Here is a 27,934-nt window from a genome sequence, read left to right on the forward strand (position 1 = left end):
TTGACCAAATGTCATGTGACCTTGATGACCTTTTACCTAAAATATATGTTTATGTCAATAAATAAGTAACTACAAGTGCTATGTCCTTTGTATTTAGTAGGATGGGAGACCTTATGACAACACATGCTTTACCTCATTAATTTTGCACACATCTAATTCTGGGCAAGCAAATAGAGCTAGAGGTCTGATTTTTTGGCATATAGGGATTAATTAGCAATATAATTTTTTTTCAAAATGTCATGTAACCTCAATGACCTTTGACCTTGATTATACATATATATGCATATCTCAGTAACCACAAGTTCTATACCCTCCAATTTTGATAGGATATTAGACCTTAAGATGTCACATCTTGTACCTCATTTATTATGCGCATATGTATTTCTTGGCTGGCCAATACTGCGAGAGGTCTGATCTTTTTTCCCGATTTAGAACCATAACTTAGACATGCCTCATGTGTTTCAAATTGGGAACAACGACATAGACCTATTTGCCCATAGATCTCAACATATACACTCCAGTGATACTTCTTAATGACCACATTTCCCTGCCCCATCAAGACTAATACTCCTATTACAAGTGGGGACTGTCATTGTCAATGACTTGTTTAGTTAATGGTTGTATCACAGTATACGATATTTCTAATTCTGTATTTTTTCCATTTTATATTCTGAATAAATACATTAAACATATTTCACTGTCTCCAGTACATTACATTTAAGTATTTTCACTTCATGCACTTTATCCCTTTCACACATGTTCAAATATCTGACCAGAGAACAAACATTAATAGTCCAGGATGGGAGCTACAGTGTCATTGACGCTATTTTTTCAAATTGTATGATATCAGAAATTTGAATGGAAAACATTTTGAAAGTGTGACTATTTTCCAGTAGATGAGCAATATTTATACCCTTCTCTTGACATACATACCATCCTTTTAGTTCTTGGTGTTGTACATGGATTATTAGCATGCCTTATATATGAGTATCAAATGTCATGTGTCCCATAAGATTCAATGGTAACTTCTTGTTGCCGTAGCAGGCCATATAGGATTCAATGGTAACTTGTTGCCGTGGCAGGCCATATAGGATTCAATGGTAACTTCTTGTTGCCGTAGCAGGCCATATAGGATTCAATGGTAACTTCTTGTTGCCGTAGCAGGCCATATAGGATTCAATGGTAACTTCTTGTTGCCGTAGCAGGCCATATAGGATTCAATGGTAACTTGTTGTTGCCGTAGCAGGCCATATAGGATTCAATGGTAACTTGTTGATAGTCCCTGGTTTAGGCTATTGTATAGAAACTACATTGTAATTGTAGTATGATGCAAACCCTACCTTTGTGCATGTAGCAAAGTTTAAATTTTTTCAAATGTCACTCAGTTATAAATAATAAATATACTGTATGCTAGTTGTTTTAATATGAAGAGCACAGCTAATTATATTGAAATGAGTTGATCACATTGTACATTGTGTAAAGTTACTGTTGATTGCAGACATACATGTACTTTTAAATCACACAAAAGATGTGATAAGATAATGAAAACAATGAGCAAAGCCATGGTAAACAGTTTTCTCATCAGTTGTAATGATACACCAGCTGGTTTGGAATGTATCTGGCCATGATACAGGCAGTTTTGATACAGACACTTCCTCACATTAACAATGTACATTTCAATTTGAGGAAGTTGACTCTGCGGTTTGTAGCCTGATTGACCTCTGTGACATCATGGTATAGTCCAAACCCATTGTCTTCAATGCTGAGTGTGGTGCTGTGTACTGTGAAATAGAGTTGAATTAAGCTGTGTAGGTGTTTATATCAGATACATTACCACTGTTGCATCATTTCCCTCAATGAGATTTTACAGTTACATGTACGGTGCAAATGAACTATACCTAAGTTTTTGCTGTGTTTGCTAATGAGTCGCAGTTTTTGGTCATCGCACCATTATACATGTTGAGAGAGTTTATTTTTTACCAAAGATTTTTGAATATGAATTATTAACATGAGAAAATCTTGTAATGTTGTCTCATGCTTTTACTTTGATATGCTAAGATGAACGCTGCACTGACCAATCAGCTTGGACCTCTAGCACTGTAAAGTCTCTTTGCACTCTGACCCCCCTGGTACTCTATGACGTCATCGGACATTTATGTCCGAGCCGGGTTCAAAGGGTGTAAAGTAAATGTCCACTGTCCTCCAGAACAAAGACAGTAAGAGATACTGATATGGTATTTTATGATCAATTTATCATGGTATCCTAAGGTGTAAGGTGTCTTTTCCCACTGAATGTATCCCTACATGAACTGTCTCCCAAACAAGCATCTTGACACACATAATTAGAAAGAGATTTGTACATGAGTGTGTTCTATGATGTAGATTATGGCTTGGTATTGTTCAGATATTCTAATTCAGCGAATTTGTTGACTATTTTTCACTAAATATTTTTCCAAATTTCTTGCAGGTAACACCAACAGCAGATTAAATCATGTTCTGGAAGTTTGATTTACATACTACTTCCCACATTGAATCACTTCTAGACAAAGAGGTAAGTTTTCAGATACATTGCCGTCGTCATTAGTTAGTATGTTACAGTTTCTTTCCCAGCCAGATTAAAGGGACAAATGGACAGTTTATAATGATACAATTGATTACAATTGATGAATAAATCAAATGATGAGGTCATCAACAACACTTTCAGATGATAACTGGGTAATAAATAAATCACTGTATTGAAAACAATTAACATGCTAACATCTTACATCACAGATTTGCTGTGTAAAAGTTGAGTTAGAATTAGTGAAAGTATTTGCGTCACAGTTGATTTGTTCAATGCCTTGATGTAAACTCAACAATGCCAGCACATAAACAGGAACACAAAAAAAACGACTTGCAAATCTGGAATATTACAGAAGTATGTCATATACAGTCAAATTTGTTGAAAACATTTTGGTATTTTGTTGTGTACACTTTTGCCTAAATGTATATCAATGGCATGTCTCAATTTTATCTCATTTGGCTGTATATCAACCTGTTCACCCCATTCCCTGTAAACAGGTCCATACCCATCATTGATAACAATGGGTTTGGACTGAACCATAGTGGTGAAAGAGTTTAATACCATTCTAAAAAAGTGTGTTTGTATTAAATTCAGGATGTGACACTTGGTGAGTTACTAGATGAAGACGATGTCTTACAAGAATGTAAAGCTCAGAATAGGAAACTCATTGATTTGTAAGTATAATGATTGTCTTCGTTACTTATTTGTATCAGCCAATTGTAGTGAAGAATGGGTAGACATCAACTGATATCGACCAATCAGAAATCACAATTGGCAAGTGAAGTGTGCAGTTGGGTACAGATTGCATCTAACTTTTAGATGCTCTGTAGCAACTTTATGAAAAGTATTGAGAAAAAAAATGACTAATTATGTAAATTTAGTCAAATTTGCATTGACCACAAACATTCAGTTGGCAAATTGATGCCAGATTATATTTTAGTTGACAACCAATTTCACTGTTGGATGGGTGTCTTTCAACTCTTGACGGTTGCCAAATGTATCTGAACATAAAGCAAATTGCTTTGATTGTTTGTAGCAAATGATTCATAGATTGGTCTGACATAACCTTACATCCACTTCCATAACACAGCCTTACAAAGCCGGAGATCATGGAAGAGATGGTCAACTTAGTAATACAGGAACCTTCAGAAGAAATCAATGAAAAACTCCGGTATAAACATCCTAACCAAGCCTGTGAATTATTGACAGCAGATGTAGCAAATATCAATGATAAGTTAGGTGAAAGTGAGGTAAGTTGCATATTGAAGGCTTTGCACCACGATAAAGTGTTTACAAAATTGCAGTATTTTTGTGTTTATAGTTAGTAATTTGTTCAGAAAGGCTGAGAGGATCATCTCAGGAGTGTTGATGTTCAACGGTAATTGAAATTTCAGAAGCAGCTCAGAGATGAGCAGACTGAGTGATCTTAGGTCTCAGACAACCAATTTTGCTCTGGATCGACTTTTGTTTTGCTGTTAGTGATCCAACAGATCAATAAAAATGGTGTAAAAATATTGACACTTTGATTGAGAATGTAAGCGGATGACCAGATACAGTTACAGGATCACGATGCATTTTGACACTGGTCCAGTTTCATAATGAATTTATCCAACCTTGCTTTTGCAAAATTGCAATGGTTTTGATATCAACTGCTTCAATGAAAGGATTCTGAGCTTATCAAATGTAGGTCAAAGGTCATATTAATCCAGTTTCTCTTCCCCAAAGGGAAAATTGTCATTGTACTTGTCAGAACATTTGAATATGTCAAATCCATATGTCTGATAGCCGTAGAAACTATCTCCAGTGTTTCCGCTGCCCGCTCGCCAAATCGCAAATGCGAGAAAAAAGTAGCGTTTGGCGAGAAGATTTTGGCAAAAGTTAGCCAAACTTGCGAATCGAAAATTGCACTATGACGTCATCACTTTGTCTGTCCGCGCGCACATCGATGTCCTGCATTCAACTTGTCATGCTTTATCTCTCTACATCCCCGACCTTATGCGTCAGGAGATCCTATTTGTAACACATACAGTATGAATAAATTGTAACGAAATAACTCACAAATCAATAGTACCGCATGTATATCATGACCAGTTGACTAAAATGTTGCGAAGTTTTGGGTTTGACTACGCGCAATATGTGATAACTCCGTGCAGTGACACCCATGTCATCGTCAACACTGAAGGATCATAGTGGCTGTGAAACTAAGCAAAAACGGCAAACTTTCCTTTTTGACTTTGGCTGCTCCACCAATATGGGGGGGAACCACCCCTACAAACACACATTCTACGTGCAAGTAAAGCTATGAAATGGAAAGAAAGATTATGATCAATGTAGGAAAGTCGACCGTGAATTTGGAAAGGAAGGTAGCGGCATGCATACGCATGGCATTTTTTAGAACGTAGAGCGAGTAAGGCACACTTGAATAGCGAAAATGTTCCACATGTATTGCTGCCAACATGGAAAATACCTTTATTGGGTTAGAATCTTGTGTGAATTGGCTTCCTTAAATATAAATTCGCGGCAATTTTCAGTGTATCACGGACCGTGGTGTATTGTGACGTGACATCGTATACAGACTTTCAGAGAAGGCGCTCGCTCGTCCGCTGAGTCGGCCAAATTCCGCATTCACATCGTGCAAATACGCTAAGTCTTGTCGCGATATTTGAGCATTTAACTTGATCGTCAGTGAAACAAAAAGATGTTTCTCCATATCAAAATGGTATATATTTGATATTTTACGGTTCTGTTTACATAATAGACGTGAACATTTGGATTATGATCTGTGATTTCCGCGATCCATGGCATGATTCAAGTGGCTGTGAATACACACTTACGTCTTTGATGATGACCCCTGACCCAAGCGCCATTGATACGCTGTGCGCTGTCCGAGCTTCGCTTGCTAAACTTCAAGCGTAAAGCAAATGTATTGGAAGTCTAAAAAATGCACATATTTCTGAAGTCTGAGAGTATTTTACTTTCGAACTGCTACGATAATGGATATCTGATTCGTTTGAAAAAACTAGTATGCTGAACCAGGTTTGGTGCCGATGTCTGTAGCGATATGTACAGTATCGCACGATAGCGATTTCAGGTTTGTTACTGAATCGAATATAGTTGCATACGCCTAACTTTGGACAAGTGTTGCTTGAAATTCGGACAAATTATATGTTGTATGCGTGGATGATGTTTGCACCTTGTAATCTGAACCATAAATTGGTGTTACTTTTAGTATCCATAGTAGCACTAACAGGGTTTATTTCCGTCATTCTTACCGAAAATGCAGACAAATATTTATTTTTGCATATTAATGAGAAAGAAATGACGTCATTTGTGATCAGTGGTATCGGCTTGGCTAATTGAATATCTCGTTTGGCGAATAATTTTTTAGGCTTCTAGCCAAATTTGCTACAAGATTTGGAACCCAGGGGAAACACTGATCTGGTATGGACGACATGGATGAGGTTTGAACTCCTATGCTTTGTTTACCCTTGCAGGTTTTACTGAACAGATTATGGGGTTTTCTGGAATCGGAAGCCCCACTGAATCCACTTCTAGCAAGTTTCTTCAGCAAATGCATGGCGATGTTGCTAAGCAGGAAGACAGAAAGTACCGTAGAATTTATCAAATCAAAAGATGATCCAGTGGGGTTGTTAGTTAGTCACATTGGAACTTCTGCCATAATGGATCTGATTTTAAGATTAGCCTCCTGTGCTGAAACAGCCCAGCTTAGACAAGATATAGCATATGTAAGTATTATTCCTATGTAAATGTATTCAGTTATGCAAAGTTGATATTAATTATAAGTTTTCTTATGCAGATAAATAATTGGTCTCTGTCAATGAGTCATTGGCCCAAATCTCTGGCCTTATCAAGGATTATTCATGATTTCTGTGATTACCATGATGGGATGCCATTTCAGGAGAACTTGTTTGAGATTTCCAGACATTTACTCAGATATGATTTTTCTATATGGAAGAAATTTCCTCTTGAATTATATGAAGAGCTCCATCATAGCATATGTTTCATAGAAAATAAGTTCTGTAAGAGACAGGATGTGGGCGCAGATCATTTGTCATAGTTTTTGCATATGGAGACAACTCAATGAAACTGATCAGTTTTGCTCAACAGCTTTACACTGTCATTGTGTCAAAAGTTCTGAGCCAATCCAAAAATCAGAGCTTTTATATTACATGTACTTGTTCAGTATTGTTGTGCTCCATAAATGTTTCATGGCACAATACTGGATACATATGTGCGGACTTCATTATATTATTCAACCTTTACCATTGAGACTTTGCCTTTTAAGAAACCAAACACCATGAAATCTTCATTGCTGTGTCTATGCCTTATTTGTAAACAAAGTTCTTGTCACATTTGATATTTGTTTACAGTGGTTGAATGAACAGAGGCTTATACAAAGGTTAATAGAACTGATAGATCCAACACAGGATGAAAACAAACATAGCAATGCTTCATTAACAGTCTGTGAATTGATACGACTTGGCAGAGAACAGATGTCACAGTATCAAGAAACAGCCGATGAAGATCCCTTGCTAGCTACCATTGAACAGTAAGAAAACTCTAAGATCCCTTGCTAGCTACCATTGAACAGTAAGAAAACTCTAAGATCCCTTGCTAGCTACCATTGAACAGTAAGAAAACTCTAAGATCCCTTGCTAGCTACCATTGAACAGTAAGAACACTCTAAGATCTCTTGCTAGCTACCATTGAACAGTAAGAAGGCTTTGCATAAATTTAACCTGGAGGGAGGACTTGCAGCATGTCATGAGTTATAAAATCATTTGCAAGATATTGTATGCATCTTTTACAAGGCAGGATATAAAGAAATTACTCAGTAACTCACGCAGGCCATCTGAAGATCCAGGATGATTATTTTGTTGATCAGAACCACATTCAATGTGAGTTCCAATTAGTACCATCAAGGGGATTGGGTCACCTACACTTACAGAAGCTAATCATTGATTTACACTTAGGGGCCACCCAGAAAGAATGCATGTCACCAAGACATAGTTTAATAGCATTGACTTAGTAGCTGTAATCTTAGTACTCACCGTAGTTTAGGAATGTTAACACAAGGGTCCTTTGTAAGAACAGTGTCAGTGTCCATATTATTGATGTGCCTATTGTAAAGAAACTAGGATTTGCCTTTGAAATTCATCAATGAACATGCAATTGCGCCCCCCTGCTGTAAAGATAACAATATTTCCACAGCTTCAAAAATGAAGTTTTTGAAGTCAGTTTGGTTTCTTTCAGTATGGATGATATGAAATATTTTATCTCAAAGCAAATTTTCTCCTATTTTAGGAAAGAGACTGTGAGTATGTTAATGAATTACATGCTACATGAAGAAAAATCAGAGTCTGCATTGGCCAATGGAGTTGCCATTCTCTTATCTCTTACTGAATTCAAAAAGTGTGGGTAAGTACATCCGTCTATCCCTAGCTGGGTGATAGCCATACTACCACCTGATATTTGGTCCATTCCATTGTATCCAGTGGTTTTGGTTTGATCCATGTACAGAGATATGGGGGTGAAAGAGTTTGGATTTCCAGATTAACGTCATCCAATGGCTTTTGCTCAGTGTGTGGTGTACTGGGGAAACGGTGTGTGGTTGTCAGACAGTCACCCTAAGACGTTTATCCAGCTGAAGAAACTTAGCCTAAACATTTAAAGCCTTACTCGTTCCCTGCCCCATTTCTGCCACTGGGGGCGCTACGTCCACAAAAAAGGGTCAGTATGTGCCAACCATTAGTTACTATGATGTCCCACTGCCCAATGAATCATGGGACAGTATAAAATATAAAAGTATAAGACTTCCCTGATTGGTTGGTTGGAGATAACCTGGTGGTTATGTCCATTGGATAAAGGTAGTGATACCTGGTTTTTAGCAGTCAGTACCATTGTAATATCCCCTTGTATATTAACACAGGCTTACAATGGAACTGTAGAAAAAAGGGATGTAGATATAAATAATTTCAATTCATGATACGGCCTTGGATTATTTGTTTGAAGTTTCCATACCAAGAAACTTTGTCTACAAAAGTCCATCTGTCATGAGTTCTGAAAGAATAGGGAATTACTCTGTGGCAAACAGTCATAGCCACTGAACTGTGTATGAAACTTAATCCTGATGTTTTTCAGAAATACGTAATATTCCTGACATAGTCTTTTTAAATTATCAACATAGTAACATGATCATTGACTGACCACTTCAGGCATAGTTGCATATGATGGTATTTTCAGTACTTCATTTTGTCTGTCAGTTGATAACTGTGGGTGTCACATTGTAGTGGTTAGCACATTTTGGTTGATGTGATGTTCATTGGTATGTCTTGCTGAAATGTGAAGGCAAGTATTGAAGTTATGTGCTTTGTAGCTGTAGAGAAGCCATTGTTGCTCAATGTGTGTGTGTCTTTGTGACGTATCCCTGGAATGTTCATGACAACTTTGTAAAAACTAGGATGCATAAATGTTGAGTTTTTTTTAAAGTTTCAACATGTTGGCAGTATGTTTTTGAACAGTTCTGGCCAAAAGTAGTAAGATGTGAATTTGTAAAAAAGGATGATTTCTTATTAAATAGGATGCTCAAATATCAATGAATTTTTGCTCAAACATTCTTTAAGGAAATTCTAAAATGTAATCAAGAATACAAATATCAGGGGTTCTTCTGCAAATCATTACTTTGGAAGTAATCTAAGTTCATTTAATAATGTTTGAAATTCAAAATAGAACAAAAACAAAACGGTGAAAATTTCTGATTTCCTACAAGCCTCAAGATAAGCCTATAGGAGCAGTAGACCTGCAAATTACTGTAAATGTTACACAGTTGGAATATCTGTTCCTGAAGTGCATTCTGCCTCAAAGTGGGAGAAAAGATTTACCTCAGAAAGAGATTTCTTCTAAATCTAACCATTAACTCTGTAGACAAGATCAATAACCACCTATCTGTCTGCTATCTTACAACACCTCTCAGTTCTTTTGGTCATCTGAAGAATACATCCAAATATCTTTTTATCAGTCTCCCATTGATTCAAGGAAAATGAAAAAGCGACGCATTTTCCCAAGAACCATTCCACATCATCAGTTCATTGTGTTGTTAAGACCAATGGAGAAGTTGACCTGTGTGTTCAGGACAAGGATCAACGGTTCTCAATTATTCTGGTGTATTGTAGTGTTGTCTGATAACTTTCCTGGTGCTAACTGACATGGTGTAAGGTATTGATGGTAGTTTGAGGAGGTATAGGACATAGAAAAACCAAACTGTTGATGAATTGAGCCGACAAGGCCTGTTGATGTCTCCTTGTTGTGATAGACAAGGTTATTTTTGGTATTCCAGACTGGATGGTCAGGAACAGTTGACAGCGCTTGATGCAGAAAGACTAGCCAAAGGTGTAAGCAGTGCTTTACAAGGAGTCACTCCCAAGATTAAAGACTTACATCAACTTTTTATTGATCCCCCCAAGGTAAGCATCAGTAATTGTCATTTCTTGACACGTAAGTATTGGTTTAACATCTTCACTCTTATCACATTATATAAAAGATCATTGCATAAAAAGTACTAATGTACATTTGTCATTATCAGAAGTTCAATGGAGCAATGCATTCATCTCATGGATTGGGAATAAAGGTGTTTACCATAACATTAGTTAACAGAGGCATTACACAGAATGTGTTTTAACATTCTATTTTATCTCTCCAGTAATCTGCTCACTTTATCCATATCATTCATAAGACGTTTTTAGTCCCCACGGACACCGTCCGGGGGGACTTATAGGTTTGGTCGCGTCCGTGCGTGCGTGTGTGCGTCCGTCCGTGCGTCCGTCCGTTCACGCAGATATCTCAGAGATGCCAGGAGCAATTTCATTCAAACTTGGTACAAGGATTACTTCATATGTCATACAGATGCACATCAATTTGTTTTGTAATACGATCCAATATGGCTGCCAGGCGGCCATTTTATTACAATTTTTTCATGTACAGAGCCATAACTCAGGCATGTTTCAACCGATTTTATTCAAAGTTGGTACAAGAACATTGACCAATGTCATAGATATGCATGTCAATTTGTTTTGTGATACGATCCAATATGGCTGCCGTGCGGCCATTTTGTTACGATTTTTTTCATGTACAGAGCCATAACTCAGGCATATCTCAACCGATTTTATTCAAACTTGGTACAAGGACATTGACCTATGTCATACATATGCACGTCAATTTGTTTTGTGATACAATCCAATATGGCCGCCAGGCGGCCATTTTATTACGATTTTTTCATGTACAGAGCCATTACTCAGGCATCTTTCAACCGATTTTATTCAAAGTTGGTACAAGGACATTGACCAATGTCATAGCTATGCACATCAATTTATTTTATGATACAATCCAATATGGCCGCCGTGCGGCCATTTTGTTATGATTTTTTCATGTACAGAGCCATAACTCAGGCATATCTCAACTGATTTCATTTAAAGTTGGTACAAGGACATTGACCTATGTCATACACATGCACATTGATTTGTTTTGTGATACAATCCAATATGGCTGCCGTGTGGTCATTTTGTTACGTTTTTTTCATGTCCGGAACCATAACTCAGACATGTATCAAGCGAATTTATTCAAAGTTGGTACAAGGAGATTTACCAATGTCATACATATGCATGGTTATTTGTTTTGTTATACAATCCAATATGGCCGCCGTGTGGCCATTTTATTACGAGTTTTTCATGTCCTGAACCATAACTCAGACATGTATCAAGCAAATTTATTCAAAAGTATTTTTATCACAGACCTAATGAAGAGGACTCTATCCTCTCTGAGGACCTGTAATCAAAGTACCCACTAACAAGTGGGGACTGTGTCATCAACAATGACTTGTTCTCACAGTATCTTGTGGAAACTTAAGAGTTAGAGTATACTTTCATATATAGTGGTTTTTCATCGTTATTTAATTTTCATGTAGTACTAATGAAATTGAAAACAACAACAACAACAAAAACAATAATAATAATAATAATAATAATAATAATAATAATAATATTTTTCATTTCATGTTTCATGAAAAGACTCATGTTACACACTTCAAGCTTATTAAATTACTTAGAATTCTGCTCATTCAACATCATATGTTATGACAGTGTATTCGCAAGTTAGCAAATAGTTAAAGATATAGGGTAGATATATCAAAACATTGACAGCATAGAGCAGTGGAGGTTTAAGGTTACTAAACTGTCTGTGCCAAGCCACTTTCACCAAGTGATTTACATAAGAGAATTAAATTCATATTTATGACATGATAAATCTAATTACTAAATCAAATCTTGTTTGTTTTTCACAGCAACGTGCAATGCCTAGTACAGTAGGTCTTCTAGATCCACCGTTTGGTAATACTAGGTTACAATTATCCAGGTTGGTTGGTGCTCTACTTCTGACCAATACACACGCTGTCAATAGTGAACTTTGTCGATTAGGAACACTTAAAACATTATTGGTAAGTAGTTGCTGTCTGTTCTAACATGTATTGACTCACATTTTATCCAGTACATGTGCAGCTATCAATAAAGATGATATGCAGCTGACTTCAAATGAGAATATATCACAAGAAAACAACAAATTGATAAGGGGGGGGGGGGGGGGCTGCAGGGATCTGATCAGTATTATCATTATTAGTGATTTTTATGAGCAGTAATGCCAATGTTACTAGAAGGACTGTGTGGTTCTGAATCCCTGAGTGCAGAAAACTCTTCCCTTTTTAACTTCATGCGTTTTAATTTGTCCACAGGACTTGTTCTTCCAGTATTCATGGAATAATTTTCTTCACACTCAAGTTGAACAGTGTATCAATGTAGTACTCACAAACACACCAACAGAAGCTGAAGATGGTAAACAACAACATCCAATGTTAGTTCATGTAAGTAAACAACAATGTGAAAAGCAATAAATTCAGTGCTATGAACTGTCTTGCATTCAAAACATTTCCAATTTATAACAGACGATATAGAATTGATCAGTAAACTCAACTAACCGTACCCTGCTAAAACGTTCGGCCTTCCATACTGAAATGCATTGGTATAGCGAACTTGTTTTGACTGTTCCATGCATTAACTAGAACCCATCCATTTGTAGATTTCAGTCTGTTTGAACATGATTTAGTGAACAGAATGACTGTTGGTGAAAATAGGCCCCTTTGGACCAGTGTAGGGCTCCCCCTTTTCAGTAACAGTTGGGGGTATGGTATAACCCACTGTGTTTTAAAGGTATATCAGGTTTTACTCTCTATTTAATTGTTTTGACACTGAAGTGAAAGTACAAAACCATGGATGATCCAGTATTTGTTCAAACACAACAAATGAAGTAATCTCTTTTATAGAAAACAATAAGTAGGTCTAAATAGCTGCAAATAAGATGTGTTTTTGTTTACCGATCTCGTAGGGACCACATTCCACTTAATGTCCAATACTTGTCCATTCCATAGTTTTCTGTCCAAGAAATGTGCATTACTCCATTCTGCAATCATTGAAACTAACAGTTAATGTACATGTCAGATATGCTGAGCTGACACACACAACTTTCAGTGTACTGTGGCAAAGTTCAGACTATTCCTTCAACATCTTCCCTCATCTAAGTAAGGAGGTGTCTAAAACTGATACATATACCCTTGATGACATACCTAGGCAGCTGGAAATACTTCTCAAAACCAGGGCACTGACTTACACTTTGATCCATCAAATAAAATGTGACAGTTTTTTCTATGTGTACGTTTTTAGGTTTATTTCTCTCGTAAAGTTTGTTCAAAGTGTCAACATGTGACCCTCAGTGAAAATGTCTGTGTATTTTAATTGAGTCTTGATAAGGCTTGAAGGGTTATGCACTGTACTGAACACTAATGAACACTGAAAAGTGTATCAGCGCCTGTTCACTTTCGTTGCATTTTCTTCCTGACTAGAAGACTTGTTTGGTTTGTTGTAGTGTGTGAATTCTTCTATGAAACTAGTCCCTTTGCTTCCACGTGTTGTAGTTTACACTTGGACCTGGTCAAGTGTCATGAATTGAGCTACCCCACGACTCTACCATTATTTTGGGAGGGGGAGGGCCAGTGGGTGTGAGGGACTGCAAAAAGGGTGACAGTGGAAAGCTATGATGAAAGGGTAGAACTTGTCTTCTTGAACAAGTGTACAAAAGAGAAAATATGAAAAATATGAAAAATATTTGAAAAGCAGTGTAGTTGATGTTGTGTTTGTTTGTGTTGTATTGTTTTGTATCGGTTAGGGTTATGGTTTTGCTTGGCCTTCCAAAAAAGTGATCAGTAGTTCTTTCATTAACTGTAGAATTGATCCATCTGTTTGTCCCTCATACCCCTCTGTCCTCCCCATAAAATAATGGACACAGTCCTGGAGGTAACTCCCTGGTGTGACAGTTTACCGGATTCAGTAACTGCCAGGTCAAATTCAATGGAGAGTTTTCCAGATATTCAGTGAATTAGCCGTCCAAGTCATCTGTGTCAAATTTCTTTGGATTTACAATGTCATCCATTCAATACCAGCTGACTATTGATCATTTTGAAATAATAAAATTAGACTTACTGTGTACAGTATTTGAACTTAGCATTTGCTTATGTTTCAGTTTTTACCTTCTCGTGTCTATTTATAGACAGAGAAGGTATTAGAGTTGAAAACCAGTATGCTGGTGTCAACTACTTCCGTCTGTCAATACTTCCGTCTGTCAAGATCCGTTGACGTCATGCCATTGTGATGGGTCATATCATAAACTGGTGGGGGTGTTCATGGTTCAGGTTGAGGTGTAGGAGACGATTTTGAGCTGTGACAAAAATCAAATGGGACTTAGCGGCATAGCCAGTGTTAAGCCTTTCTCCAAGGTTTCTTAGTTGACTACAATCTATTACAGACTACTGAGCTGACGTTAGGGGTACTCACTTTGTGTTTGCTCACTCTGTGTGCGCTAGTGTTTGGTACTGAGTTGCGTGGATATCCCCTCATGGCCTCACGTGATATGGGCCTGTTGCATAATCTGCAGATGATCATATGATGCCTCTGAGTCTGAAAACGGTAGTTGTGTTAGCCAGTCGGCATTTTCCTTGCATTTTTTCTCATTTAATTTTGCAAAATATCGGCGAGTATCTCAATATTTCAAGATAACTCTTTCTTCCCAATCGTTTCCTGGAGTTTCAGAGTCATATGAAGGAAAATGAGTGAAAGTTTTAGACAGGAAATCGGACGTCGGCCATGTTCAATGTTTACAGTACAATCAGAAGTTTATGTGGAGGAAATAACTAACAAACACTGTTCATGATGCCCGCCCTCTAGAGGCAGACCTTCCTATATGAAGTACCACATTTGATGCTTGTGGAAAGCTTGACCACACAAAGGAGCATTTTAACTTTTAGAAAATGACAAATTGAATAAGAAGGTATTCTGAAAATGTCAAAAACTGAGGAAAAATGCGCAAATATTCAAATAAACAGGTTAACTGACTGGTCAGCTATAAAACAATGAAAATGTTTATGATCAAAGGTTTTTGAGATGCGCACATTTTAACAAATACAGAAATTATTAACATTATAAATATAAGACCAAACTATTTTTTCAGGGATGGGAGAGGTTGGAAATGAGGGGTGAGAGACAAAGACACTCCTATTGCTGCATGTGGATGCAGCCACACCATTTCATTTACAGCATACTTATTCACTGTGTTGTGTTCAAGTTCCATATTGTACTGACTGTCATACAAGGATAACATAAGCAAATTAAATCAAATTAAAAAGGATCAATGCTGTTGTGTGGATTTTGCTGAACATGGCTGATTTTAATATTTCGCCCTATATATTTGGTATCCAGCAAAGGCATATTTTGATGTAAAGTCAAAATTAACACTACATTGCGGACAATATATGTTACCGTTTCTGCATGAACTTTTCTTTTTTAAATTATAGTATAGTAGTACTTTGAACAGATTAACAATTATCGTGATGTCAACCCATAATTTTACATCACAAAGACTGTAATTCTGCCAATTTTTTAGCTCCCATAGCCATATGTATATATGGCAATGGAAGCTATTCTTATAGGCTAGGAAAATGTCTGTATGTATGTATGTCTGTATGTCTGTATGTCTGTATGTCTGTATGTCTGTCCGTCAACATCAAAAACTCCAAAACCGCTGCACATTTCATCTTGATATTTGGTGTGTACATGGATGATGGGCTGTAGATGAGATTTTGTTCAAATGAAGTTGTCATTGCCAAAAATATGCAAATTAGTGCCAAAAAAGGCGTTTTTGGTAAAAAATCTCCTTCTTCATAACCGCTGGTCAGACAGCTTTGATATTTGGTATACAGGTCCCTAGGGATAACCCGACTTGGATTTGTTCAAATTGTGATGAAATATGCAAATCTGTATTTTTAAGGAATTTTTTGTCATTTTTGGTCAAAAATTTATTTCATCAAAACCGCTCGTCTGACAGCTTTGATATTTGGTATACAGGTCCCTGGAGATAGCCCAAATTTGATTTGTTCAAATTGTGATGAAATATGCAAATCTGTATTTTTAAGGAATTTTTTGTCATTTTTGGTCAAAAATTTATTTCATCAAAACCGCTCGTCTGACAGCTTTGATATTTGGTATACAGGTCCCTAGGGATAGCCCAACTTGGATTTGTTCAAATTGTGATGAAATAAGCAATCTGTATTTTTAAGGAATTTTTTTGTCATTTTTGGTCAAAAATTTATTTCATCAAAACCGCTCGTCTGACAGCTTTGATATTTGGTATACAGGTTCCTACAGATAAACTAAATATGATATACTGAATATATGATGAAATCTGCAATTTTGTATTTTTGGTGCAATTTTTGCCATTTTTGGTCAAAAAATGTGTTTCTCAAAAACTACTTGTCTGATGCCTTTGATATTTGGTATACAGGTTCCTGGGGGTTCTCTTAGTGTGATATAGTGAAATTTGATGAAATCTTCAATTTTTGTATTTTTGGGTCAGTTTTTGCCGTTTTTGGTCAAAATATTTGTTTCTCAAAAGTTACTCATGTGATAGCTTTGATATTTGGTATACATTTTTATACATAATTATGATGAAATCATCAATTTTGTATTTTGCAGCTAATTTTGCCATTTTAGGTCAGGCCATCCTGAAATGAGCTATCAAAGATCTCAACCTTCTTCATCAATACATATGTCACAAAACGTTGCTCTCTTCATAACACAGCAGAGCTCTGTCGACCATTGGGTCGTTTGTTAGCTCCCATAGCCATATGTATATATGTTTACAAGTTTACATTTTATTGAAAATCTCAATAGCCACTGAGCAGATTAGATGAAAAATTAGCATGTAAGTACTTTGGGCTGACCTGAAATGATTGTGCACATCTTGGGTCAGTATCTTGGACTTGCTATTTTCATGAATTTTTTTGTAATTTTCTCCCATTTTTGGTCAAAAAATCTTCTTCTCTGAAACCACAAGTCTGATTGATTTGAAACTTGGTATGGAAGTGCATAGGAGTGACCTTTCTCAAATCTGGGCAAATCGTGGTGAAATTTGCACATTTGCATTTTTTGGCTATTTTTTTCATTTTTGATCAAAAATTTTTTTAACTCTGAAACCACACGTCCGATTGAGTTGAAACTAGTGTAGAGGTTTTTACGGGTGACGTCAGTAAGATTTGATCAAATTCTGGTGAAATTTGTATAATTTTATTTTATTGGGGGAATTGTTTCTATTTGTGATAAAAAATCTTTTAGCTTGATTTTAGCTTGTTTTGATAACTATATGGGAGCGACCAGTGACATTGTCACTATTTTTTATTTTTCAGTCATTTTATAAATTTTGCACTGCACAAGATGATTGAACAAATTGCGATGTTTGAATTTGTAAACTCAAAGAATAAAATCCTTTGTTCACAGATTAAATTATTTTTTGAAAAGAAATTTACTCTTAAACACTTTTAGCATATATTCTTTACACGGTCATGTATTTCAAGGAAAATATGCCTATCAAAAACAGTAATTTCTTCACTTTCAATTTTTTTTCAATACTATGAAATTATCAGCCATGAGGTTTTACAAACACAAGACCAGATAAGCGTTTTTCATCATTTCCACAGGACTCTTTGGAAAATCCATTTAAAAACAGTTAAAAGTGACTAAAATGATCACTTGGTATACCGGTACATTTAATTTATAGATGCCAGGTTGTGTATTTCACATGCACTCAGGTCAGTAGGGAAGTGCGTCATTACTATTTTGGACTGTTAATTCTTATTTCTGAATTATTTAACTTTTTTCCACATTGAACTATCTTTAGGCAGTTTATACTGTAGCTTAGAATTTTTTGATTGATATATTTAATCATCTTTTGGGTTCTTTGGGTCCATATCCCACCTCATGCCCCTACATCATCAACTATTTACCAACAACTCTATGCCAACAACCAATTACCTGACCTGGCCACACATTAGAGAAGGTACAGCGTCATTGACGGTATTTTTATGGAAAAGTTGACATCCAACAGTATTCAAGTATGTCAAAATACTACCAAGTAATAAAAATTGCTAAATTAACAAAAATGGATATACAGATAGAAAACTGGTGAATAATTTTATACTCTCGATAGAATTTTTCCAAACCCTTAATGAGCATACTATTTTTCATTTCAGCTATTTTCAGAATGTAAAATAATTCAAAGGATATTAGATAGTTGGGAAGAGAATGAACAGGTTCAAACACAAAACCCTGGCAGAAGAAAGGGATATATGGGACACCTCACCAAGACAGCCAATGATATCACATATGCCATGGATAAGGGTTGCAATAGTGAATTGACAAAACAACAGTTCCAAGGTAAGACTGCTGCACTGGAGGAAACAAGATGGTGGATGTTTTAACAATATAAACATGAGTTGGAGGAAACAAGGAATTGCCATAACAGTCACGCAAATGGCAATAGTGTCAAGCCAGTCTGGTTCCTTACTCCATTTCTGCAGCTAGCTGCGTTATGCGCACCAAAACAATTCAATGTGCGCAAGTGATTTAGTCAAGATTCCGTTCTCTGACATCACACCATCTATTGAACTATGAACCAATATTGTCCATGCATTTGTAGTGCTCTCTCAGGAGACCTTTATGATGTGTGGCAAGTCTGGTTCCATGCCCCATTTCTGTATAGATCTTGGTTTGAATGTGGAACAAAGTTGAAATCATCAATGAACACACACTCAAGATTATACCATGACTAGAATGCCGCACACAAAGACCCTTTTTGCTGAACACAGCATTTTCCTTTTCTTTCTGACCAGAATTTGTTCCGGAAGATTATAGGGAAAAGTGGGAAAACTTTGTCTCAGGACCTTTAGCAGAAACAAACAAGAGAAACACAGTAGACTTGGTAAGTTAACCACAGGTGAATTTCCTGTATTAGCTTAGCTGACAAGATTTTTCGTGTACAGTCCCTTTTTACTCATAGTCATTTAGCAGTCTTAGGAAGCTCATAACAGGTCAGTATAATGTATGTGAGTGCAAGTCAAAGCAGAGACATTTAGACATCATTTCCAGAGTCTATAAATAGCATTCAGATATTTAAGATTTAGGAGACAGAATGCTTGTGAATGCATAATAAATTTTTTCTCTGTTTAGTATATTTTATTTGACCCACCTTCAAGATACACAAAAATTATCTTGAGTAACTAGGACTTTCCATCAAATGAGCTTTCGGCAAACATTTCACGACACTTTAACTGAAAGCAAGAAAATAAGAACTGTGGCTTGCGTGACTCCTAAGTGCTCATGAAGTGTCTTTGTTAGTCCCCACGGACACCGTCCGGGGGGACTTATAGGTTTGGTCATGTCCGTCCTGTGTGTGCGTGCGTGCGTGCGTCCGTGCGTCCGTCGTTCACGCAGATATCTCAGACATGCCCAGGTCAATTTCTTTCAAACTTTGCACAAGGATAGTACCCTACCCCATACAGATGCACGTCGATTTGTTTCAGAATGCGATCAAATTTGGCCGTGTTAGAGGACTTTTTAGTTTTCACCTCCATAGACTCCCATGTATAAGGCAGTCTCCATAGACTCCCATGTATAAGGCAGTCCATAGACTCCCGTGTATAAGGCAGTCCATAGACTCCCATGTATAGGAAGTCCATAGACTCCCATGTATAAGGCAGTCCATAGACTCCCATGTATAAGGCAGTCCATAGACTCCCATGTATAAGGCCAAGAAAAATAAAAATTTAGTTTCTCATCGTATTCATATTGCAAAAAGGATGCAGTTACACAGTTTTTAGTCCCCATGGATGAAATCCAGGGGCTTATAGATTGGGTCATGTCCGTCTGTGAGTCCATCCGTGAGTCCATCCGTTCACGCAGATATCTCAGATATTTTGACAAAATGTCATGTGACCTTGGTGACCTTTGACCTCAAATATATATATTTGTCCATAACTCAGTAACCACAAGTGCTACACCCTTCATATATGGTGTGATGGGACAGCTTATGACGCCACATATTGTACCTCATTAATTATGCACATATCTAATTTTGAGCAAGCCAATCGAGCTAGAGGTCTGATTTTTGGTATATAGGGATAACTTAGCAATACAATTTTTTTGACAAAATGTCACGTGACCTTGGTGACCTTTGACCTCAAATATACATATTTGTCCACAACTCAGTAACCACAAGTCCCAAACATTCATATATGGTATGATGGGACACCTTATGACGCCACATATTGTACCTCATTAATTATGCACATATCTAATTTTGAGCGAGCCAATAGAGCTGGAGGTCTGATTTTTGGTATATAGAGATAACTTAGCAATACGATTTTTTTTTTCAGAATGTCACGTGACCTTGATGACCTTAGACCTTGATTATACATATATATGCATAACTCAGTAACCACAAGTTCTATACGCTTCAATTTTGATAGGATATTAGACCTTAAGATTTCACATCTCGTACCTCATTTATTATGCACATATGTATTTCTTGGCTGGCCAACACAGCTAGAGGTCTGATCTTTTTTCCCAATTTAGAACCATAACTTAGACATGCCTCTTGTTATAAATTGGGAAAATGTCATCAACCTATGTGCCCATAGTTTGTGAACTTATACACTCAAGTGATACTTCTTAATGACCACATTTCCCTGCCCCATCAAGACTACCGTTAATACTCCTTTTACAAGTGGGGACTATGTCATTGTCAATGACTTGTTTATTTGTAGGTTGGTGGTCATCCACTTCATTCCTCCAGTGAGGATGATGATGCTGATTTTAGAGACATTCCCTTTCCACAAGATGCAGCAATGCAGCAGGTCAGTGTCTAATCCATTATTTCATAATCATCCTGTCAAATAGATTGAATTCATTCGTGCCACATTAACCCTTTCCTGCCAAGCGCCCTTGTCCGTTATCCTGCCAAGTCCGTAGAAAACCGCCCCATAATATGTGCCTGCAAAAGATTGGCTCTCCTGCATGTTATACTGCCAGGCATTTTGGCAGAAATCACCCATTTTCAGGGTTGTTTTAGCCGTACTTATACGTGTTAGACTTCAATAATTTCTACATGCCCGTAGACAGGGGAAGGAGCTCAAGGGTTACTGCAGAAAAAAATTGAGGTCACCGGGTTTGTTTGCCCCTGGGAGTGCGTCATTTTATTGCCGTTTCATGTTTATTTTTTCGGAAATAAACTCCTTCAGTATTACGCACGTCCGCTAGGCACAAACATCACCTCACTCGTCTGTTAGTCAGAGACCCTGAGGGTCGTGCTAGGGGTGCAGCAGCACCGGCAAACCTGTCCTGTTTCCCCAGGGTAGGGTCAATTTAATACGTACCTTCAACGACTTGGCAGTGTAGCACAAAAACTATGTTTTTGCCGTTGTATTAACAACATGGCTGAGCCATTGAAGCACAGCTCCACGTAGTTTAGCCAGCTCAGTTGGGAGTTGGTTTATGAGTGTTACCGTTCATTACTGACTTAATCGAGTGGTCCTCAGTCAGGTACGGGTTTGTACCGACATGGCTTGGGCTGCAGCTAACCAGTGATAACCAGTCACTACACCCAAGTCGTCAGTCTCACTTTTGCGATGCATGGGTACAACGCAATATGCTTCCATTGTTCTAGCCATCGACGTGTCCACATGCCTGGCAGCCATATTGTACTGCTAGCTGGTTTGCATAACAAAAGCAGTCCCTGCTAAATGCAGGCGGTATCCCCGTAGCATATTGACCTTATGTCACCTTTTGAATTCTCTGTACGCAAACAGCGTACGTAGTTACCAATGCGTCGGCAAGAGGATACGTTTGCCTGCAAACCAGAGCCAATACTTCGACGATGGAATAAATAAAAAATCCAAAGCTACGTCCATTGAATGGCACAGCCAGGCGGTGAAGGACGTTGCCTGGCTTGAACTTGCAGAGCTGAAGCCCAGCTTAGTACGTCGGACACCAGTTTGTAATGGTATTTCCGAGTCGTTCATATCCGTTCCATCGGAGGAACAAGTCGAGCCGTCCCGTCAAAAATACGTTCTCATTTTCAGTCACGCACAACTGAATAAGTGACTTTCGTCTCGCACCATCGGCATATCTGCCAAGTCGTTTGCAAGAGGTAGCCTTCTAGATTAGCATTGCCGAGTTGGTCAAGTTCGGCAGCAATCTCTATAGTGCCAGGCAGCCAAGTACGTCCAACTCCGCCAGAAAACGTCACCATGCTATCCTGCCAAGTCCGCTAAAAAGCGGTAAAAAAAAACCAGCCCCCCTCGGGTGTGGGGGACTGGCGGACAGGTTTCTGCACCTTTCCCTGTCTATCGACTCCCTGCGAACCCATTTCGAGGGGAAAAGGCGTTCCTTGTCAGAAAACCTCTCCTCGGATGACCCCTAAACGCACAGGGGATAGCAAAACGTAGTGCCGTCGACTTGGCAGGAAAGGGGGTACCCAAAAAGGGCCCGATTTCCACCGGGTTGGGAGAATAACGTCACCAGTGCTTAGATTCTGGCTACACCGAATTTCAAGCGGATTTTCACCGACTTGGCAGGAAAAGGGTTAAACATTTGATAAAAGATAGCTGTGATCGGTAATCAACATTTACAAATCATAAAAAGCAATGTAATTAAAGGGAAAATTCACAGAGACCAAAGACGTATAGTCTCAGCATTGTTTCATCAGCACAAACATTTATATATATCCATTTGTGATGACAGTTCACTAGATGGTTTACAGTTTTGTCCTTGAAGAAATCTCACAACCTCATGCTGACTCAAATTTCAAATTGCTGTGTCAGCGTACACATTGCGAAAATTGAATTATGACCTTCCACATACACTAATTTGTATTTATTGTTTACTAAAATATTTGTCAGTGTATGCCTGTGTTAATTATCTGTGTAGAGTCTTGTTGTAAAAAGTGTATGTAATTGATGGTGTCATTTTCAGTGATTCTAACATTTGTCATTGAACCCTGCCACCGCTGCAATGTGGTATAAGCCCATTGCCTACTATGGTATGGGTGAATCTATTTTAGAGAAATAGGGGTGGAACAGCGTAGATGTCTCTTGTGTGTGTTGTTACCTCAGTTTAGATGGAAAGAAAAGTCGACTGCTTTAAGATAATGCATTTAACATATTTATGACAGAAATTGTGTACAAGTCTTGGCATGTATTAGCTTCTCTGCTATATTTTAAGTTTCTTCCTCTTTAAACTCACTTAAATTAAGTTGCACTTCTCAGATTCATTGGTTTGTGAAATTATTGCATTGTAATACAGTTATTTCAAGAAATCAATGATAAAGCTAAACATAACACATTAGATAAATCCATTTGATTGTTTAGTAGTTTTATATAATATATTGTCATGATCAGCTTTCTTCAAATCATATGCAGTCAACTCTTCTTTTTTGAAATGTTCTGTCGAATACTGTAGGCTGAAAAATGTTTGTTGTTGAACTCACTCTACAGTCATTCACCGTAACTCACTGCATTGTCATGTCCAATCTTTGCCTTGTGTCTGTTGAATGGTGGATCCATACAATTCACAGTCTTTACTAATTCTAACCCACAGTACACTGTTGTACACTACTGTGTCATGATTTGAGTTCTGCTAAATACTGTGTTTTCCTCCTCTTAAAGCCGCTGTTCAATAACCTCACATTTGTGTTACTGTGGTGTTCAAATTTCAGTGTCGTCCTGTGTCTCACACATGAATGCACACCCTGTGATGTGCTAATATAATATGTGCAAATGTTACGACAAGTCACTTTGATGTATTTTTGCAACTGACTGTTGAAATACCTGCTCCAAAAATTAATGCAGCCTGTTTGCATTGCCAAAAATAGTTTTCAAAACAGACACAAAAACATTACAAAAGATGTATTTCACAGCATACAGGGCAGTCTTTGCTATAACCTCTACATTTGGTGCAGGTTTTGTACAAAAGAACACATCACTGTTTTATTTTCCAAACATGTGAACTGTGGCCACAGCAATTGGCTTTTAAAATACTGTCAAACTCCTGTTAAAATTTGCTCCATTTGCCATACATTATTCAGCATTCTTCAACCTGTTCACAATCGCACATCAATAAAACCATGCGTCTGTCATTCATACAACCAAGATAGCTTTTCTTTCAAAATAAACATTTTCTCACCATACCATTGTTAAACCACAGTATAACACCCACCATCATCACACTACCAACACCACAACACAGAAAACCAATTGCTATGTGCTGAATCAAACCACACAGCTGCCACATGTATCCCATGTTGCATCAGCCTCTGTACATTATGGATTGTAATGTGTTAGTGGCTGTAGTGCATGTGTGTGTGTGTGCCGTAGTCTATTCTTAGTGAGTCAATGTATGTTTTTTGGTCTGATACCTATTGTCAGGCCTTCTCTGATTATCAGATGCAACAAATGACGTCCAATTTTATTGACCAGTTTGGATTCAACGATGAAGACTTTGGGGACCAGGACGACAATGTAAAGTAAGTTGTTCTCTGAACTGGTCGATTTGTGTGTTTGCTTGCCACTGCATATAATGAAATCACCATGATCTGTAACTCTGCCATAGCTGTGTATCAGTATTTGCATTTTCTGCACCCAGACTGCTGTACTGCGTTTGATAAGTTTGTCATGCTGTTGTGAGTGATGTCATTTGGTCATCAGTGTAGGTGCTACAAGATTGTATCACCTAAACACATTGCGAAGTTGTCAATTAAACACTTGTGTGATGCCATGTTCAAAATAACCAAAGACAATTTGCTGTGATGTGAAAGAGAAATAATCATGGATTGATCAGAAACTTTTAACATTTATATATCACAGTTAATAAAGCACAATTTTGAAAACAAAAGAGACTGCTGGAATTTTCTTGATAAAACAATGAGTACAACTTTGTGTGAATCTTTTCATGTTACAGTGCACCATTTGACCGTATCACAGATATTAACTTCTCAATATCAGCAAATGAGGACAATGTAAGTATTTGCATGAACCCTATATCTCCATGTTGTGTTCTCAGTGACAATTGAATAAATAATCTAATTAATTGAACATTGTCAGGAAATCATAAATTGTAAACTCTGCTAGTAGTACTTGTTGTGTTTGTTAGCGATTCTACTAATGTGAAAAATTGTACCAAAATTGCTTTAGAGTTCACTTAAGAAGTCAGAGGATGAAGTTAGTCAGATTCTTGTTTATGAATTTGTGTAATATTATTACTTTGTATTGGAATGAGTGGTTGTTAAACTGAAGTGTATTACGGAAAAAAATGAGTAAATTTAACATCAATGGAAATATGACAAACTCTGGATGGATGCTCTTCAGCCTTGGTTCACTTTATCAAATGACGTAACTTGTTATTGCAAAAGTCGTCTTTCTGAATGACTGTCAGAAGAGATTTCAAGTTACACCAAGTATGGATACTTTACTTGACAAAAAGGAAAACCACTAAATCTTTTTGAAAGATGTGATATCTTAGTGTAATATTTACATCCTCTTCCCTCGTATCCATCTTTCTGAACTGCAGCCAAACTCTGCCTTGTTTGAAGCTTGCTGTAATGAGAGAATTCAACAATTTAACGACAGTGGAAGTGATGAAGATGATATCTGGGAGGAAAAAGAACTCACCTTTTCACCGGTCCAAGATTCAAGAAAAAGGTAACCCGCCAAACCATTCATATGTTTCTTCTGTTGGTGAACAATTTTATCTTAGACCAGAATTGTCTTGTAAATATTTATGCATCCAAAACATCCTAGAGGCACATTCTAACTTCATTGTTGATCTTAATCAAGTCATTGCCAATGTTTAAAGCACCATCTGTATGTTAGTCAGAATTTGATGAATTATTTCAATTCCTTGGTCATCTTTGAAGTGAGCAATGATTGGTAGTATTTAGCAGGTGCCGTGTGGAGTTTAAAAATTTCACAAATCTGACTGTTGACCTTTGGTTAACCCTGGATTCAAAATGATTTTAAGGTAAACCAGCATTGTTGTAACCCTTCTACCACCCCCTTCCTCAGTGTAGAGGTCCAACCATTATGTAAAAAACAATAGGGTGATAGCAAATCTTGAAAGTGTAAGGTTGTAACAAACCACTGATGTTCACTCTGAATGAATGTGAAAATAGTTAAAAAGTGCAAATTTTCACCGTGTGTCAGTACTTGCAAGTATTCATATACATAGGAAACATTTATGATAAGAATTACCTTTACCTGTCAACAGTGAAATATCACCAGACGCACCACCAGGGGAAGACGCAGACCCACCCAGTGATCATAGCGATAATAGCACAGACAGTGATGAAGATGATCATGGTGCCTTTGATAACAACTCTCCGCCGTCATCAGGGCTAGAGTCGCCAAGAACGCCGAGGACTGTCACCTCTACAGCCGCCACAATCTCAGCCACAACCACAGCTAGTGCAACCACAACTGAAGACATGAAGATGGATGTTGATTCATCAGATGGTAAGTCAGGTGACTGTCACATGACACTCGTGAATATCATCTTTCTGTGGGTCTTAGAGATAAAGATTGCAATATTTTAACAACATGTTTGACAACTTTGTTGTGTTTTTGGAACTGGTCGTCTGATTTGACATATATTGTGAAACATATTTCATACCAAAGACCTGGACAGAGACAGTCTGTTTGTGGAGAATTTCATCTGCATAGAGGTTAAATAGTAATACAAACTGCCTGTAAGTTAAAAGATTTGTTCTTGATTAGTTTTGAGTCATGATGACACTGACGAGACTCTAATTGTTACAATGTAACATAGATGTGCAGTGTAAATGGGATGTTTGTTGAGGGTAATTAGTGTATATTATCAAATTGTCATGGAAAATTACTAAACTTACCCAGTAAAGTATTCTGGGAGATCATATCAAGGTTTCATCATTCTTTTGTGTACAAGGCTTGCCAATGGTGAGATGTTTTCTCCTGTGTATGTTATCAAGGTTGGCAGGCCATGAAAAAAAATGATGATAGCGCCCTCTGTGGCAAGTCAAGAAAAAAACAATAGAATGTTTTTGAGAAAAAACATGTGAGATCGTATATCAATGAAATAATCACAAAATCATCATTGTCACATGTAGCTTTGAGTAATTTCCCACCATTTTCCTTTTTAATATCAACCACAGTTTCTTATTCATCTCCCTAAAGCATACTCAGTAAGATACTCAGTGTTGAGCTTGTCAACTCAGCCTGTACCGTACATGTTTACACTGCGTTGTTATTGTTGACAAGTGAATTGTATTCCTATCCAGAATTCAAAGGTAAACAAGAACAGTGCATTTTACATGTATAGACACTGTGGTGACATGCTTAGGGAAGTAGAACAACAACTCGCCATGTGATAGACAAACAAAAATTAGTGGAAAATCATCAAAATTTACACCAACTGGCCTTTTATGTCTTTTTGCTGTCAAGTTTGAATGCCTTTCATAAGTAAAAACATAAGATGTTGAATTACTGTACAACTGATTGTTCTCTGTAGCAGCATGGGCCAACTTCAATACTATGGAAGCAACTGTTGCCATGGATACAACGCCTGCAGGATGGGAAAGTGCAAGTGGTTCAAATGAGCAACAAGCAGTCGGGTGGGCAAGTTTTGCTGATTTCAATGCCTTTGATAATAAAGCAAGGTAAGTCACTGAAGATTGAAAGAAGATAAAATCTCATTTCTGAAGAAAAATGATTCATAAAATTTGGAGCAGTGACTTGATTGCAGATAAATTACTATAGAATGGGCAGTTTTAATGTATTCTACCAAATTTTGTACATATGAATACAGTAATGAGAAAATTTACATCAAGGAAAAGTACATGTTA

At 37.4% G+C, this 27,934-nt stretch overlaps 1 protein-coding gene across 31 annotated transcripts in view; it reads left to right on the forward strand.

Moving 5' to 3' along the window:
- Nucleotides 1-27,934, forward strand: part of LOC139123106 (serine/threonine-protein phosphatase 6 regulatory subunit 3-like) — a 63,142-nt gene that overhangs the window by 26,559 nt on the left and 8,649 nt on the right. For 3 of the 31 annotated variants that reach the window (XM_070689285.1, XM_070689278.1, XM_070689157.1), the window contains exons 2-18: nt 2,468-2,551; nt 3,158-3,237; nt 3,654-3,813; nt 6,058-6,309; nt 6,955-7,133; nt 7,889-8,002; nt 9,921-10,047; nt 11,919-12,071; nt 12,363-12,491; nt 18,261-18,444; nt 18,900-18,988; nt 20,832-20,921; nt 24,507-24,586; nt 25,021-25,078; nt 25,630-25,760; nt 26,326-26,570; nt 27,604-27,748. In XM_070689285.1, the coding sequence (XP_070545386.1) occupies nt 2,492-2,551; nt 3,158-3,237; nt 3,654-3,813; nt 6,058-6,309; nt 6,955-7,133; nt 7,889-8,002; nt 9,921-10,047; nt 11,919-12,071; nt 12,363-12,491; nt 18,261-18,444; nt 18,900-18,988; nt 20,832-20,921; nt 24,507-24,586; nt 25,021-25,078; nt 25,630-25,760; nt 26,326-26,570; nt 27,604-27,748 (2,276 nt within the window). In that variant the 5' untranslated portion in view covers nt 2,468-2,491. Of the gene's footprint in view, nt 1-2,467; nt 2,552-3,157; nt 3,238-3,653; nt 3,814-6,057; nt 6,310-6,954; nt 7,134-7,888; nt 8,003-9,896; nt 10,048-11,918; nt 12,072-12,362; nt 12,492-18,260; nt 18,445-18,899; nt 18,989-20,831; nt 20,922-24,488; nt 24,587-25,020; nt 25,079-25,629; nt 25,761-26,325; nt 26,571-27,600; nt 27,749-27,934 lie in introns of all 31 variants that reach the window. The other 28 variants (XM_070689240.1, XM_070689136.1, XM_070689248.1 and 25 more) reach the window with 12 other exon arrangements.

This window comes from Ptychodera flava, chromosome 2, assembly GCF_041260155.1.
Source record: "Ptychodera flava strain L36383 chromosome 2, AS_Pfla_20210202, whole genome shotgun sequence".
Lineage (NCBI taxonomy): Eukaryota > Metazoa > Hemichordata > Enteropneusta > Ptychoderidae > Ptychodera > Ptychodera flava.